Below are 17,956 nucleotides of genomic sequence, written 5' to 3' on the forward strand. Positions count from 1 at the left end.
GCTTTGTTGTTGTAGTGAATAACATTTGCCACTAGATGGCGGAAAAGAACCACTGCTCTCCACAGAACACGGGATGCGCAGGTCAAATGCGCACTTATAGATAAATAGATGGGTTGTAGTTTTAAAGAGGGGGTAATTTACGTCTATGAGGTATTAAAGTGGGGTATTTAACTTCTAGGTTGTATGAAAGAGGGGGTAATTTACGTCTATGGGATATTAAAGAGGGAGTATTTTATTTCTATGGGGTATTAACTGCTAACACATAAAATATTTAGATCACCATGCACCTTTTGTTTTGAAAATACTAAATTCAAAACAACGTATTAACATGTTTTCTAAGTTTCACTCCCTTTTCATCGCTCTATCACATTACAATCGGCATGTATTCCACTAATGAAACTACTGTACATCGAATCAGGTTTCTGAAGCTGTAGAGTACAGTTTTGTATCATGCTTTTGTATAATTATGGAGAATTGTCACGTGGGAGCATGGGTGACATAGGCTTGTGGGTGGAACATTGGACAAATCTTACAGCTAACCATAAGCAGGGTTCGAAATATGGCACAGAAGAGATTGCTAAAGTACTGAAACATGCATGGATGACATCTAAAACCACTTCAGGCATGTTTTTGATGGGGGAACAACGTTGCAATATGGTAGAAAGCCACAAAAAGTTGATTTTGCATAAAACTCCCTTCAGCATAAGATTGCCACATTATATTTATTGTAACTGCTCCTATCAAATAAACAATAAATCATACATTAATGACAGTCATTCAGTTGATAATCATAGTCTGTAATTATTTCATAGCTTAGATTAGATAAATTACTATCCATATGATGTAGTAAAGTATTCCTTTCATGGATCATTTGCATGCCATCAATTAGTTGACATAACACCTTTAATGTTCAGTGTCCATGTACAGAAGTGTAAGGGGAAATCTAAATTTTATGTTACTTAAAAAAAAAAAATGAATTAAGTAAAATATCCAAATCAATGTCAAAATATTGTTTACTATTTTACTGTTTTTCTTCATGAACTGCAAGTAAACTGCTGCAAGTGCAACTTGTGCCCTGTGTAAAAATGTGTTACTAACTTCATCAAAAAGATTTCTGTGAGGTCATTTTATTTAGTCTATCACTCCAGCAGCAACATTTTTCTGTGCTTACAAGTATGTCTAAATACACCTTGAAGACACATTCGGTCATATCCAGCCTGGATAAGTAATTTCACTGATTACTGCCATCCATCTAATTCAACAGCACATCTGCTCCTGGAGCCTCAGAGCTCCACAGATCTGATTACAGAAGAGGTACATCATGAGTGAGGCGAGAGGCTGCATGAAACTCTATATTCACTGCAATGGAGTAAAACCAAGTGCTCTCAGTTTGTTTTAACTGCGGCCTACTCAAAACAACACGCATGCTGTTTGTTTGTGGAAGCTTTGCACTGGAACATTTACATCTGAAACAACACAGAAAGGGAAGACAGAATATTATTTAGTTTACCAGAAGAAGTAAGTATGTAATTAGATTATTTTGTAAACTACTCCCTGTTCACAATTTTAAAGCTTTTTTAAACTGCTTTCATTGCCAGTTGCAAATAAGACACACAATCTGCCTCAGTCAGTTTTTGTTGCATTGTTTCAGCATCTGTTTTAGTTGTTTTCTATGGAGGGTTCATTAATATGTATTAATGTGTACAATATTTTAACGTAATCTTGAAACAAACCAAGTCAGTTTTTCCTCTACAATATCTTTATCTGTACTTCTTTTTCCAAAATTGCCCTGACATGCTCAGTTCACTTATGATTTTCCAGACACCTGTTCATGGGTTGATAAAAGATGAAGACGATGCCATAGCATTTAACAATTCATAACAAAATTATATTTTTTTGAATGGTGAAAAAAATGAAATTGTAGTTGTATTTATTATTATTATTATTATTATTATTATTATTATTATTATTATTATTATTATTATTATTATTATTATTATTATTATTATTATTATTATTATGTATTTAATTTTTATTTTATTTTATTTTTAGGCGGGATCTTTAATCCTATTGGTCCAGCGCCAACCAGTCTCTACTCCTATTGGCCAACCCACCTGTCACTCACACGAGCCGCTGTCCGTGTCTTCCGGTGTCCCCGCCCTTGGGTTGAGAAGTGAGACGCGAGCGCTGCACTGTTGGATCTCAGGGAATATCTGGACTTTCTCTCGTCACTTTCTGTTGTCCTCAGGTAAGACACTGACCATAGGATTTAAACACCAAAATCAGCAAAAATCAAACGTTAAAATTACGATCTACGAAACTGTCACGTTGTTAGATAGAATGAACATTAACTTAAGCAACCGCAGTGGTTAGCATGCTGGTGGCTAACTCCAGGCTACTCCTCACTGCTTTTTGCTTGGTTTCACTCATCCCTCTTATGTGACCTACTCAGCAGCTGGATTTTATTTTTTTAAATAACTGTTTGATGCCGTTAGCTAGCTTAAAATCTGTATAAGACGATGATCTCATTTGTTTACTTTTTCTTATTTTAAACATGTCAAGAGCCCCTTTGCTAGCGCATCACACTAGCCCGTTGACCAGAAGCTGTCTGATGAATGAATTTACCATATTTACTAAGAACTATTAAAAATAATTATAATATTGGTTATTTTCTGTAGGTATTTGTTAATCTATGTTCTCTGTTATATTATGAAATTGATGCCTTGCCTATTTTTCTTTTCTTTTACCTTGAACGTATAATAGTATGTGATGTTCTTGTTAAACTACAGTGTACCTCTGTTCATTTTATAAAGCACATTTATTACGTCTGCTTCCTTCACTACCCAAATGCTAAAAGTGATGACCTCTGTTGACACTGGTGAAGTTATACTTTGCATTGTACTAGCATGACTCAATAGTTCACATAAAGCTGGGAGAGGCAGTGTCTTGGGTAATACAGTGACATAGATGAAATCATGTTTTATCTGTTGTCTGAGACTATTAGAGTCTAAGTGTGGTGCAGTTTAACCAGCAGCAGAGCTTCAGCAGTGAATAAAGGGTGTGGTCTTTGTAAAAAGAGGACCTCCGAGTGAGGAGGTTAAAGCAGTGGTTAAACTTTTGCTTTCTGAGCCTTGGGGCGAGCTGTGGAGCAGTTATTGTTTCTGTGGAATTTTATGTTTGCGTCCTGCTGACTTGTCGTTTTGGGCGACAGTACGGCCCATTTACAAGCTCTTAATCATGCTGCTGATAAACTGGCTCTACGGTAGTGAGTGTGCATAGTTTAAGAGTGAAACGGCCTGGTTTCTGTCCCTATTATTACAGAGGTGGGAAGAATTTGTTTACATATCAGTAACAGACCATGCTTTGTTTTAGGCTCTTCCTGCTTGAATGGCTGGGCGCTCCTTAAATCTCTTCTCATTATGTAATAATGCAGAGCAGAGTCTCCGGGGAGAGCACTGGATTATGTTCAGTACATCAAGACAGTTTGTTTGGGAAACACCCATTTCCTGCTGTTGGCTCCACAGGAGGCAGACAAGGTTAAAGAGCTACAGGAGCTCAGCTGGTAGAGCGTTTGTCCACTCATCTGAAGGTTTGTGGATCGTGTCCCATTCTTGATGTAAACATCGTTGGTTGAGTGGTAACTCACAGGTTGGCGATGCGATTCCAGCTCCCACAGATGAATGCTGTTATTGTGTCCTTGGGCAAGGCGCTTTAACCCACCTCACTTGCATATACTGCTGATTGAATGTGTGTGTGAACGGGTGGTTCCTTTATGTAAAGTGCTTTGAGTGCCTTGAAAGTGCTAAAGTGCTATATAAAAATGTGACCGTGTATCATTGAAAATAAAGTTATTGTTTAAGTTGATTTTTAAAATAATCTTAACACAATACCAGGAAATACATACATTTGCATGCTTTGTATTTACTTGGTACACATAACATGCAACGCTCAGGTATCAGTGTTTTTGCATTTGACCCATTCTTCAAAACCCAGTTGGTCAACAGCAGTGAGTGACCCGAGCTACAGCATCCAGATCCTGAGCTTCATGGTCAGAAGGACTACCCAGCAGACTTTGCATGCGTTTGAGCTCCAGCTTTGTATAATTAGCTGTGGTTGTGATAAACTGCACAACCCCCAGACACAAATATACATTACCAAATCTTTAGCTCCTCGTGGTTTCTTAAATTTGAATACTGCCTGTTTTACCTCTTGACCCTTTCTGACCTGTGATCTTGATAACACTGACAACAGTAAACAGTAGCCTATTCTCCTCTGGGCTCTGTTTGAACCCACTGCTCTGTCACAAGAACAATAGTCTTTGTTTTCTCTCTGTGTGATTTGTGAGAATCTCCTAAAACTCGTGGATAAGTTTGTTTTTTGCTTTGACTCATTGCACAACGGTAAATGTACTGCTGGCACTGGAAAGTTCCATGTGTTGCCAGTATCTCCATCTGTAATGCAGGCAAAGCAAACTCACGTCAGCACAAGTTTTGTCCCAAAAAAATGTAAAAGATTTTAACTTCATTGTATCATTATAAATGGCAAGAATGATGCCTTTTCCTTATTAGGGATGGGCAATACTGATCAATATTTTTACCATTAGATATGTGTTAAAACATGCACGTTACTGTCTTTGTAATGGTTGAAGGCATAAAACATTAGGGATGATCCAATATGTATTTTTTGAGCCAATACAAATTTCAAAATGTATAGAACAGACCAAATGTATTTCTAGTTATAGTGAAGTTTACTAAATTAAACTGGGAATGACACATGAGCACACAGCAACTGGAGCGGTGCAGAAAAAATATGGGCTAAATTTTAAATATCAGACATAGCAACATCTGGGGATGTTGCTATGTTGCTGATATACTGATTGTGATCTGATCAAATCAATTTTAGTATCATGGCAGCACTATCCAGCACAATACGTTGTTCAAATGGCTCATCCTTTTGAATGTCTCTATTTCTTTCTTGTTTGCCCTACTTGTGCTCCTCTACCATCATTTTCTGTATAAAACTGTGGCTCTGATCCAGCAGTGGTTTCAAAGAGCAGAGCAGAGGAGGAGGAAGAAGAGGAGGAGGAGGAAGAAGTGTGGATCCCTGAGGAGCGGTGCAGGGGATAACTATAGCCGTCTGCTGAGATGGAGATGTCTGCTGTTTTTATAATCACCCCCTGTTATGTCCATGTTTTAGCATTCATCAAATAAACACAGAGGTGTAAAAAATGGGCCCAAATCTCTGTCACTGAAGATATTTTATTATGTAACTGATCACAGCCTTTGCACATTGACCAAGCTTTTGACCAACTGCCATTCTGTTGCTTGGGGACACAACAGCAGCATTCGTTTGTGGGAGCTGGCATCATACCGCCAACCTGTGGGTTAGTAGATCTGATGTTAGATTCAGATTCAGAAAACTTTATTGATCCCAGAGGGCAGTTCATTTGCAGCATTCTCAGAGCAGTTCTCACTCTAACACACACGCAAACACACAGTGTGTCAGTCCATTACAATCCACAGTGGAACTCAAAGCACAATATAAGAACAATAGACATAAAAACAGTGCAAAACTTCAAAAAACACTACGCTTAGAATTTAGCAATTTAATAGCTGAGGGCACAAAAGAATTTGAAAAACAATTTGTATTCCATATCAGAGCATAAAAGCGACGCCCTCAAGGCATCCTGATAAAGTCAGGAGCCAGAGGATGGAGGGGCTGAGCCAGGAGACACTTGGCTTTGCTCAGCACCCGCTTCTCCCACAGAGAATGCAGCTCCCTCTAATTTTTGAGCAGGTTTTAACAATGTTCTGCACTCTGTTAATGTTGAGAGCGGGATTTGAACCGCCAACCTTCAGATCAGTGGATGAACACTAACAACTGAGCTACTATACAAGCATTTATTTACTAGTTGAACACTTTTTTTTTAGGACTTCATAAAACAGACGGGACAGTTCTATCATATGGAGAACATTGAGGTTACTGTGTTGTCATTTTGTTTGTTGCAGGTTCAGGTGAGTTCACTGAGAGCAGAGAGTGGTGTAACTGGTCCATCTGTTGCCGTCTTTGTCGGCTTATCCCCAGAGTCGAGGAGAAAGGAATCAATCAGATTTGTCTAATGCATGGTCTAATCGTCTAATGCAGCAGTATCACTGTGTCTGCACGCTACTACTGTCCAACTGTCCCATTGTCCGACTGGTCAGATTTAGCTTTTTCAAAACAATAAAAGGTAACTTGATTATCTAAATATGTTATGTGTTCGCAGCTGATACCCCATAGAAGAAAAAGAAAATAAGAAAGCCATTAACATCACAATACAACAAATCAAAACATAAATAATAATCGAAGAATGAACATTAAAAAAGAGGCAGAATAAAACCCTTTCAGTCATATGCACAGCTAAACAAAATCATTTGGAGCCTGGACTTAAACATTGTCAAATTAGAGACCTGTCTCACATCTTCAGGAAGATTTTTCCAGGTTTTAGCTGCAGAAAACTAAAACGCTGACTCCCCATGTTTAGTCCATGTTAATCCATGATTAGTCCATGTTTAGTCCATGTTTAGCCTATGTTTAGTTCAGGTTTAGTCCTGGTTTAGTCCTCAAAGTGTGAGATGGTTCATGTGGCACTAACATGTCGGAGATGTTCTTTGGTGCTGGTCCATGAAGAGACTTGTTCACACAGAGCTGCTTTAAAGTCTATTCTCTGAGCCACAGGAGCCAGTGCAGAGACCTGAGCACAGGACACATGTGTGAAGTACTTCCTGGTTCTAGTCCTGACCCGAGCAGCAGTGTTCTGGATGTACTGCAGTTGTCTTAAGGCTCGTTTGGAGAGGCCAGTGAGCAGGACTTTACAATAGCCTAGTCTCTCCAAGTCTGGTTTAGATAATATACAGTAACAGTAAAACATTTTTTTTCCTCCTTCCTATAATCATTTTATTAGTGATACATATATATAACATAATCAAATTTCACATGACTCCAAAACAAAATTACATTTATCAATTTTTCAGTTTATCTTCTGCCTCTAATTATGAACATCTACACAAACCTGTATGGGCTTTAACAGAGGTCACATATTATACTTGTTTGCCATGTTGTCTAAACATGTATTTAGCATTTCAACATTTTGCATAAGAAATATATTTGTGTTTGTATTGTTATTTTTTCCTCTATGGACTGGTCTGCTTTCCATATGATTTGGATGTGAGGGATATTCATAAGCTGTCAGCTCTAAGCCTCTTAGTCTCACTGATCATCTGTTCTGAAATGTTAAAATAGCAGCATGAGTGTTGTTTTTACTACACATTTTCCTGTACTTGTATTTAAAATTACTGTCCTTTACCAACTACATATTTTGTTTTGGACTTTTTCAACATAGATACATTGAAAGCTGCGTTTCAGTTTTCTTCTGTTGTTTTTTTTGCATTTAAAGTGCGGTTGAAGTAGTCAGGTTGTAGCGTCTTGTCAGTTGCACATGTTTGTGTGATGCAGGAGGTGAGGATAGCAATAGAAAATTATAAAATCTGTCGATTGGACAAAATGTTGTAGGAGTGAAGATGTTTGGCTGCTCATCTAAGCCGCTTCTTCAGTTCTGGCAATCTCAAAGTGCATCTCACATGTTTGTGCCATATGAACCATCTCGGACTCTGAGGACTGTAGGGACCGGCCTCCTGCTGGTTCCCTGAGGCGGGACTGAGGCAGGAAGCTCAAAACGCTCTGTTCCACCTTGCGATGTCAGGAAATTATAGTTTTCGAGTTAACGGCTACCTTTAACCTTTAGTTCAGTAGAGATTGGCAATTCCAGGAACTCACCCAAATGATTCTAGTGAAGGTGTACGAACTTTAAAAACACAGTGGAGCACTTCCTGTATTACCACTTAATGACATCACAAAGTGGAACAGAGTGTTTTCACTTTGAGAGAAGAACTCAGCCTAAATATGCAGGTTTCTGTGTTAAACATGTGTGAATGAAACAAAACACAACTCCAGGTCTGTTTGTGATGAGGAAACATTATAACATAGATCAGAAAATAGCGTAATATGGAACCTTTAAATAAAAGTATAGACACCGGGGTCTTTCCCTTAATATTGAAATTTTTGTATCGTGACAACACTAGATGTTATATTGTAGGTGCAGCAGAGACTATAGTTCAACACAGGCTTCAAAAATGACACCTCTCTATTTCGTCTCCTCTAAATACAGGTTTTGAGTTTAAACACATCGTTGTGTGAGTTTGGGACAGTGGAACATGGAACAGATGAGGTCACTGAGTCCTGCCTGTGTGGGATCTGAGACACTTTGATCTGAAAGCTTATGAAATGTTTCTTTTAACTTCAGCCTCCACTACAGTTTAGTCCATGTTCTGTTCTTGTATTTAATAGAATTAGATTGTCGAATTAAACCTTCTTTGATCCATTTATTAAGTTGTTGTTGGGTAGTGGTTAGAGTTGTCAGAAGTATTGAAAATCAGATGCTAATTAATACTATAAAGTCCCATTCACAGAACAGAAATGAACCTTCCCGCACTTTTCTCTTATTTTTTTGTTTTTTCCTTCCATTTTAATTGTCATATGTGAATATTGATGTTTTTGTTTTTGCTTAGTTGGCCCATCGCGGTAAGTAATTTTGAAGAGCTGTATTTTGCTTAAAGGTCCTATATTACGCAGACTAGACTTTTGTGAGCTTTGGGCCATGGTAGTATGATGTTGTTGCCTTCTCAAAAACATACCTGGAGTTGTGTTTTGTTTCATTCATACATTTTTAAGTAATTCTGCTAAATTGCGTAGCTTGTCTTAAGTGTATAGTCGTAGTGATACTAGTTTTCTTGAGTGTTGGTTCGGCTTCTGAGAACGTTCGTTTCTGCAGCTGGGAGTTGCATCATTGTTACTCACTTTTTCCAGAGCAGCTGCGATCGACCATTGTCAAAGAGAGAAGAGATAAACAACCTCTCAGTAAACAAAGTAATCCCATTATTACTGACCACACCACAGGCCTTTCTCTGCAGTATTTCAAGAATGAATGCTGAGGTTTTGGAAGCTTATATACAAGGACTAAACTAGAGTTAAACCAACACGTACAAGGGTAAATCAGGGTGAAACATTCAGTACCAGCTAAGCCACGGCAGGACTGGGCCAGGACTGAACCAGGACTGAACCAGGACTGAACCAGGACTGAACCAGGACTGAATCAGGGCTAAACCAGAACTAAACAAGGATTGTACCTAGGGCTGAATTTGGATTAAACCACGGCTGACACAAGACTAAACCATTACTCAGACTCAAACAGGACTCAAAACCAGGACTAAAACTGGGACTAAATATAACAAAGCCATGACTGGAACTAGATCTAGACCAGGAACTGTACCAGAAAAGGCAATGACTAAACTTAGACTTAAACTCAAGTGACTGTACTCTGACTAAACAGGAATAAAGACAATATTAAAATGACAACTGTAACATCATCTGGAGCCGTGCGGTTAAACACATGATCAAGAGATTCAGACATGTCCTATCGTCAGTGATCAGCTTGGTTCATTTTAAAGCAGAGGTCTACAGCCAGTTCTCTCTCAGTATAAATATAATATAATGCATTTGACTGATTTCTTACATGGCAATGAGTAGAAATCTGTCTTGATCATGTTCCTTACAGATTGGGCCTGTTACGTTAATCACTATAGGAACTTCAGTATGTGACAGATGGAACAATCATTTTTGGGGGGCAATTTTTATCATGTGGACTTTGCACTCTTTGGTTATTTTTGGCAATATGATAAGATTTAATCCATAAAAGGTTGAATTAATAACTTGTATGACTCATTAAAGATGCAAACTATGAACTAAAGTGTTTCATTCTGTCTCAGTGTCTCATTTTTTTTAACAATATTGTAGATTTAGAAGAGTTTTTGTAGTTTAAATCTGCTCTTGCGTTCTTGAATCTGTGGCATAAATTAGTTTCAGTTGTATCATTTATTGTCTATGTTTTCTTCAGCGATATATCGAACTTCAGAATGTGTTATCGTGGCAGGGCTAGCACCAGCTGATGTGTCATTCCCAGACTGTCTACAGTTAATCAGACTCTTCAGACTCATTAGAAACAATAGAAATAAAAAAATACACCTTTACGTCTACCACTCCTACAACGTTTTGTCCAGTTGACAGATTTTATATTTTTCTTTTGCTATGGATTAGACCTGGACGACTGAGGGATTACATAGATATTGTTAAAACCTAAATATCACCAAATATCAGATATCAGTACTGGTTTAAAAAGAAATCCATGTCTGTCAGTATGAGGAAAATAAAATCTGACTTAAGTAATATCGCCTAGCCCTAAGTAAATATGTTTCCATGCTAACTCGCTTTTGTTCTGTCTGTCCCCAGGTCCCACAGAGGAGCTCGTGGTGTGGCTGCAGTTTAGACCAGTTTAGCTCAAGCCCAAACCTGCACCGTCATGGCTTTAGACTTCAAGAAAGACCTGGGAAAATACAAAGACCTGGATGAAGATGAAATCCTCGGAAAACTGTCTGAGGAAGAACTCAAACAACTGGAGTCTGCGCTGGAGGAGATGGACCCAGAGGTCAGAGGACACAGCAGGGGTCATGTGATCAGGAAGTGACTGTAGCAGAATGAGGGGGGGTGATTTGTTTAGCTATCAGCCTTTGATAAAGAAAATAGTTATTTAAGAAGAATATTCCACTCTTCAACATTAGCTAATAATAATAACAAAGTATTAATCTTAAATATTACTTTTTCAGAAGCTTAAAATCACGTTACATTTTAGCATTTTTAGTAATAGCAGTTAATGGGTGATTATGTCAGTAGTTGTGTTGAAACTATTTTGATTATGAGATTTTGTGAGCTTTATGCTGTGTTAGAATGTTGTTACCTCCTCAAAAACAACACCTCTTCATGACATCACAAGGTGGAACAGAGCATATTGAGCTTTGGAGATGTAGACAGACTAATAATAAAGGGTTACTCAGACGTATGCGAATGAAACAAAACACAACCCCAGGTATGTTTTTAAGGAGGTAACAATATTATAACATGGCTTAAAGCTCACAAGTGTCAATTTTGCGTAATATAGGACCTTTAAAAGTTGTTGTTTCCATCTCCTACTTCCACATCCCACATCCAAAACATCAGTTCCAAACACAAACTGTAGTATTTAAGTGGTTTAGACTTGATGTTGTAATGTTTGGATTGATAGAAGGAGCTCTTAGTGCGTTGCTTCTGTCAGCAGCTGTCCACACGTTTATTTGGGAGGGGAGCAGTGGAGATATCCCGAGGCGTTTTATTTAAATTCCAACAAAACCACTTTAGACAAGTCCTTCAAACGGCACAGGGCTCACAGGAAGCATCAGGACCAGAGGGACAGGGCCAAGTACATGGGAAATGCACTTAGACTACTGGGAGGGCGGTTAGCAAACAAAACCACATCTGTATGCTTCACTGTAGATTTCATTAAGTTGGATTTAGGGTTGTACAATTTTGTGGGTATAAAAAGTAGGATTCTGTTCAAAGTGCACATTGTAAATAACTTCAGGAACATTAGCATTTGAGAGAAGTCTGAAAGATGAACTGAAAAACAATACAATAAAAGTAATATTAATAATAATGATGATGATAATAATAAAATAAAAAAATAAAAAAAATAATTAATACAAAAATCCCATGCATTTCATTTAGTGGTAGGGGTGGCATGACATTTTTCTTGTTATGATAACCAATAACGTGACCAGAAAACCACGGTATGACAGTATTTTTGTAATGCTTAATGAAAACTAGGGACTTAAAAAGTGTTAGTGTATATTGCTGTGTTCTACTTTGTTGTGCAGATCAATTATTGTAGGATACGCATGGATTTAAATATTATTAAATATTTCATTAAATAAAATATTATTTTTAAAGTTTGACCAAATATAATTATAGTGTCAAGAGAGTTTTGTTTAGTAGGCAGTTTAAGTCTCATCTATAACCTCTGTTGGTTTATGAGAATATTGAAAAACGTGCAAATGAGAATAGAGAGGACTATGTGACCTGAGCGCAATGTCTCTTGAAGGTATATCGTTCAGTTTATGAAAGCTAGAACAATATATCTTCAGCCTCAGTATTTATCGTGAGTACTGTTTCTTTGCAAAAGTTAGAGATTTGTGATATTTTTGTTGTAATATGATAAGATTTGAGCTGTGGAGGTGTGAATAAGTCTCTTTTATGACTACTTATTGGTACATTCTGCTGTTTAAAAATTGCTGCTCATGTCTTTTAATGAAACAATCTATTCAAAAATGGTTCACTGGGATTATCTTACATTGTTTAACTCTTAATTAGTGAGTTAAAGTAGTTTCAATATTATCATTTATGGCAATGTTTCTCTGTAGCGATATATCGACCTTCAAAATGTCTATCTGGGAGGTGCTGTTCTATGTATGTAAAAAGTACACCCCAAGCAACCACATGCTGTCTCGTCTTTTATGTCCCTCATACAGATGTTACAAGTACTTTTTAAATTATTTTCAGAACGCGCTGCTCCCGGCTGGATTGCGTCAGAAGGACCAAACGTCCAAACAGCCCACGGGCTCGTTCAACAGAGAAAAACTCCTCAAATATCTGGAGAAAGAGGCCATGGAGTACAAGGACCGTGACGACATCGTACCCTTCACCGGGGAGAGGAAAGGTGAGAGAGGTTTAAAAAGGGAGAACAAGACTAGGGATGTGTTTGACTCCCAAATATCACTTCAGCCGATATCCTGTTTGGCCCCATAAACTGATGTAATAAGACTATTGACTGGTTGTAGTTGGCTCAGAAAGTCTCACAAGGTTTGAACTTTCAACTATTGATACTTTGCAGTGACATCATGCTGGGGGTGTTCTGCCTGTATGTGTATAGCGGAATGTTCAGCAGTTACCATGGAGACATAATTCGCACATTAGCCAACACTGTCAAAAAAACAAAACAAACAAACGTTAAGATGGTCTGAGAACGCAAGAAAAAATACAAAATGGATTTAAACCGCGCATTTTCAGGAGCCTGTGGTTAATACGAGCGTTCATGGTTCTGTCTAAGTGTTTGAGTTTCAACTAAAAACTTGAGAGAGAACTGAAAAACTGTTGGCTAATGCTAGCTAGCTTGTGACTGTAATGTTATTTGAGGGGGAATTGGTTAATAGCGCAAATTAGCTCATGTGTTGTCCTTCCAGCTAAATCAATTCTTCACGTTCAGATTGTGTTAAAACAAAGTCTAACTCGAGTAACAAAGCGTCAGACAGGGCAGTCCCTCCAGTTAGCACCACACCCCCAGGGAATTTTGATGATGTCAGTTGCTCAGTGTCAATACAAAGCTGGTCTGTAGTTACTTGGAGATGGTTAAAAATCTCTCTAAAATTGCCTTCCCAAACCATTGGAGCCATGAACACTACGGTTCTTCCTTACCTTGTTAGTAGCTTGTCACTACAAACGACTTGAACAACTTGAGCTTGTTCAAACTAAACTTGAGGCTGGTTTCGTCCTGTATGTGACAAAAGATCTGCACAATAGTGACAATAGGAGGTGTTGGATGTCCGTGTAGTATTTCTCACAGACATAAGGACGAGGTGTGCCACTGTCATGTAATTACTGCTCTGGTTCTGGGGCAAGTATTATTTATGAATGTGCTGCGGGTCCTTGTGTATAGTAGTTTAGTTGGTGCATGTGAATTTGGCCCGTGGGAAGTGAACCATAGCTGACACAGGAGATTACAGGGTCATTGGATTTCCTTGTACTATATGTTTAGCAGAGGCATTGATATGCAGTGTGTTAGATTAGATGACCTCATTGTTCAAGGCCTGCTGTAGTCTTGGGTAAACATGAACTTGACTGAAAGCTGGAAACATCATGGTTAGACACAAGGAGGAGGGATTGTCATTATTATACACAGTGTCAGTTCCCATCGGAGGAGCTGGAGGATGAGGGAAGTCTGGGAGTCCCTGACTGCGGCCCCGGATAAGTGGAGGAAAATGGATGGGTGGGGTGTCAGTTTACTTATACTATCAGTTAGGGCTGGGGGATAAGGTTTTGATTTGAATATATATTGTCTTACTAAAGCTGTGTTTCCCAAGCACGGGTAAATTTCACTAAAACAAGAAAATATGCTAGTTATAACTGGCAATGTACGAGTAAACAAATTTATAATTACTAAAAAAAAAAACTCCAGTACTATTATTCTACACTATAGGGTGTGTGTGTGCGTGTGGGTGTGTGAAGGGGTGTGTGGATCCTTGACGTAAAACTCAAAAAAAAGGGGTGGGACTTTTTCTACTAACTGTTGTCCATCAAATAGTACTGGCTCTCAATATTAATTTTGTGAACTTAAATGGCACTTATTTAAATTCTGTCTTATTTAACTCAAAGATATAGTCTAATTTCTTCCTCCAAAGTCTGAACACTGTTGCAACCCACATGCACATTTTCTGACAGATTTACTATAGATGGCTCAATCAAAAAAAATAAACACATCACTGGGAATTAGAAATGATTGAGTCTCAATGTTGATTTAAGTTTGATTAATTCCCAAGCCCTACCTTTAATCACTATTGCCAAAATGCACATAATTAGGAGGTAAATGCGTCATTATTCATTTTAATTTACGATGCCTTTACCAGTGTATTTTTCAATTTTAACTTATAAAAATAAAACTTTAAAGTTTGAGATTGATTTTGACCTCACATTGTGTGCAGAAGAGTCTGATCTGATGACTTAATCCTGAAGGGAAAACAGCTGTTAGCAATGAACTGACGCTGTTTTTGTTCGCTTCATCTGAACAAATACAGCTCTTAAAGTTTTTTCACAAATTACACAACATCATGGGACTGAAAATCTCCGCTGTGTAGCTTTTTATTTATTTATTTGTTTTTCTGTGTAAAAATGCAAGACTTTAAACACTGCATTACAGAAAGAAAAGACAACTGTAGGGCTCAAATATTAAGTGAGCAGTGTCATTTCTGATATTTTAGATTCTTCATTAGCTAAAACTTAAAATCAAGGCTGAAAATGACTTTGTTTGGTAGTTACTCAGTGATTGGAGCTTGGTATGCCCCGATCCAGCCTTTTCAGTTTTGATACTATGCTCTGGTATCAGTTGATATCAGTTATCAGCAGACACTTAGACAGACAACAGCATTTATTTCCTTTAAACACAAAAATAAAATAAGACAAAACTGATCCAGATGTAGCTTTTATTAATTCCTCAAGTAACTACAGTGTATAAATAAAAGTTCAAACATTATGAAAGCCAACTATGATCAGTAAATGTTTTTATTACATCAATTTTTGGACTGAACCAATATTTGTAAGCTGATATCTGATCCAGCAAAATTTCCAGCGTGTCCTTAAGCAAGACACTGCTCTAGGGTGAATGCATGGCTACAGAAGTACATTGCCACTACAAACTGGGAAGTGAAAAAAAAAAGACAACAACAAACACATTTAGTAAATCATATCGACGTATTAACCATTTTATGAGGAAAATATTGGAGAAAGATGAACGTCATTACAATATATTTAAACAAAAGATTCACAATTTTTGTTGATGATGATTCGGCAATTACTGTTATTCTCAAAGTTACGATTAAAACCTGTTATTTTTTACCTTTTTTGGACATGCCCTACCTCTCTGTGAAAATGCCCCCCTCCGTGCGTGCCAGTTCACGTTCATGTTCTCATTCTGACACGTGGAAAACTCTGATCATAGTCGAGGATGTGAGGAATGCGCCCAGCCCCTTGTTACTCTCCCCCCCTGCTGTTAATGACCCAAGTGTGAGTCTAGTTTTAACCGAGCGTTTCAGAGCTGGCTGTTTAAATACCACAGCAATTTACCCACTTACATCCATTAGGGACAGTTAGAGCTATTGTACACTGAATTAACGTGACGAGGGGTAATAGAGGTGAAGTTAAAGTGGAGAGAGCGGCCGTCATAGGTCAGAAGCAAAGGGATCGTTTATTTACTGTAAAAGAGACCTAGAATTAGTTGGAGGAAATTATGGGGCTACGGAAAACGCACAAGAGACAAAATGGTTATGGATGTGGAGAATGAAGCGTTGAAATAACACGTAATTGATACTTTGCACTGGCATCACACTTGGGGTCTTCTGCATGTATCTCTGTGGTAGAATGTTCAGCAATTTCCATGGTGACACAATGCACACATAAGGCAAACCACACTTAAACAATCAAGGAAAAAACACAAAATGGATTTAAATGGATTTAGTAGTTTGATTTTCAACAAAATTGGTATTGGCCGATGCGATACCGATTTTGGTCAATTTGGATTATTTTATTATTTTTTATTCAATTTGATTTTTTTCTGCAAGAGTGGTGTAGTCAGTTAAACTCAAATAAAACATTATTCTTATTTTTTTAAGTGATCGGTCAGTCCAAACAAAACATCGCCCTTTGCTGGAGAGTTAAGCCCGATAGTTGTTACTCTAAAAAGTGCAAATATCAGCCCAATATATCGGCCAGTTGATGTGTAACGACCCTGAGCCTTTGTCACTTAGCGAGGAGATCGTGTCATTTTTAATAAAACAGTGGCTTAAGCAGGTTACACACACGGACCTTATATCGTAGACCTACAAAATAGTACGGTAACAAGCAAATGAAGCGTCAACGAAAAATACAGTTTCCCCTCTCCACTCTCAGACAGCAGGAAAACCGGTGCCTTTGAGACTACTGACACTTCACCTTTGCCCCCGTGACCCCCGCCCCTTATGCACTGCCAGAGTAACCAGTCACCCAAAGTTCTGGCTCCTACATTATGTATATGTCTATCTCTAAAAAAAAGTTTGTGGATTTTTGTTTTGAATTGTTTGCGATATATTGCCTGAGATCCAGAATACACATTTCTTCAATACTTTACAAAGATATGATGTGTGTCGGGTTAACGGTGGATCTCCTCGTTTTCAAATGGGCGTGATTGACGGGTGGATTAGCCAATCAGGGACAGACACGGTCCGCCCGGACAAAATAAAGGAAAAAAAAAATCACAGGGGGCTGAAAAATGTGGCGGATCCTTCATTTCACATATGTCACTGAAATAAACGGATCTGGTTGGACAATCACGTTTGACAAGGCTTGAGACGCAATGGAGGAGGTGAGGACCAAATACATAGAGATATCAGTCTGGAATTGTCAGGCAAGTCCAGCCCTAACATGTAAAGCTCATTTCATTTGTATGCTAAATAAATTATTACAGGTTCGCACACAAATATAATGCAATTGGACCAACTCAATCAATCCTTATTCAAAGAGTGAAGCAGAGTGTGTAAGCGAGCGTCAGTGGAAACTATACTTGAAGGCCTATACTTTATTCTGATTTGTCTGTTTGATGAATGGCTCTTTCCAGAAGGATCCTGCTACAAGCATTAAATCAACACTCTGCTGATCTAAAATAATAAAACTTGTATGACTCAATTTCAGTCACTGTTTTCTTTCCACCTCCTGCTATTTTTAAAAGCTGACATCTCCTTATAGCAAGTAATTCCATTTGGTAGGACTTAAGAAATGCCCTCAAATCCTTGTCTTAGGGCCCAGTGACAGTATTCATCTGTGGGAGCTGGAATCATGGGTCGATTTTTGATTCAGTGGATCTGATGTTTATGTCGAGAACGGGATTCAAACCGCCAACTGTCAGATCAGTCAACAAAACATTCTACCAACTGAGTTACTGTCGTTTCTTTTGCCATGCCCCCTTTTTAGTCGATGAATCAATCGGAAGGACATGCCACTGCTTATAAATTCATCTATAGTGATCAAATACTTGAACAAACGCTTTAGTACTAGTATTAGTTTAGTGTTTATAGTTATTACCATCTTAAATCTCCGTTGGTTTAACATTAGGCTAACGGAAAATACTAGGCACGACAACCTCTATATTCACCTTTAAATTACACCACTCTTGGGACTGGACCACTGCAAAACA

The 17,956-nt window shown here is 38.1% G+C and overlaps 1 protein-coding gene across 1 annotated transcript in view; it reads left to right on the top strand.

Moving 5' to 3' along the window:
* The first annotated feature begins 2,127 nt into the window (after positions 1–2,127).
* The window catches only part of tmod2 (tropomodulin 2), a 30,639-nt gene continuing 14,810 nt past the window's right edge, over positions 2,128–17,956 (top strand). Inside the window, exons 1-3 of the mRNA XM_033989232.2 lie at positions 2,128–2,248; positions 10,384–10,579; positions 12,523–12,679. Of these exons, the coding sequence (XP_033845123.1) occupies positions 10,454–10,579; positions 12,523–12,679 (283 nt within the window). The 5' untranslated portion in view covers positions 2,128–2,248; positions 10,384–10,453. The remainder of the gene's footprint in view (positions 2,249–10,383; positions 10,580–12,522; positions 12,680–17,956) is intronic.

This window comes from Periophthalmus magnuspinnatus, chromosome 3, assembly GCF_009829125.3.
Source record: "Periophthalmus magnuspinnatus isolate fPerMag1 chromosome 3, fPerMag1.2.pri, whole genome shotgun sequence".
In the NCBI taxonomy this organism is placed as follows: Eukaryota; Metazoa; Chordata; class Actinopteri; order Gobiiformes; family Gobiidae; genus Periophthalmus; species Periophthalmus magnuspinnatus.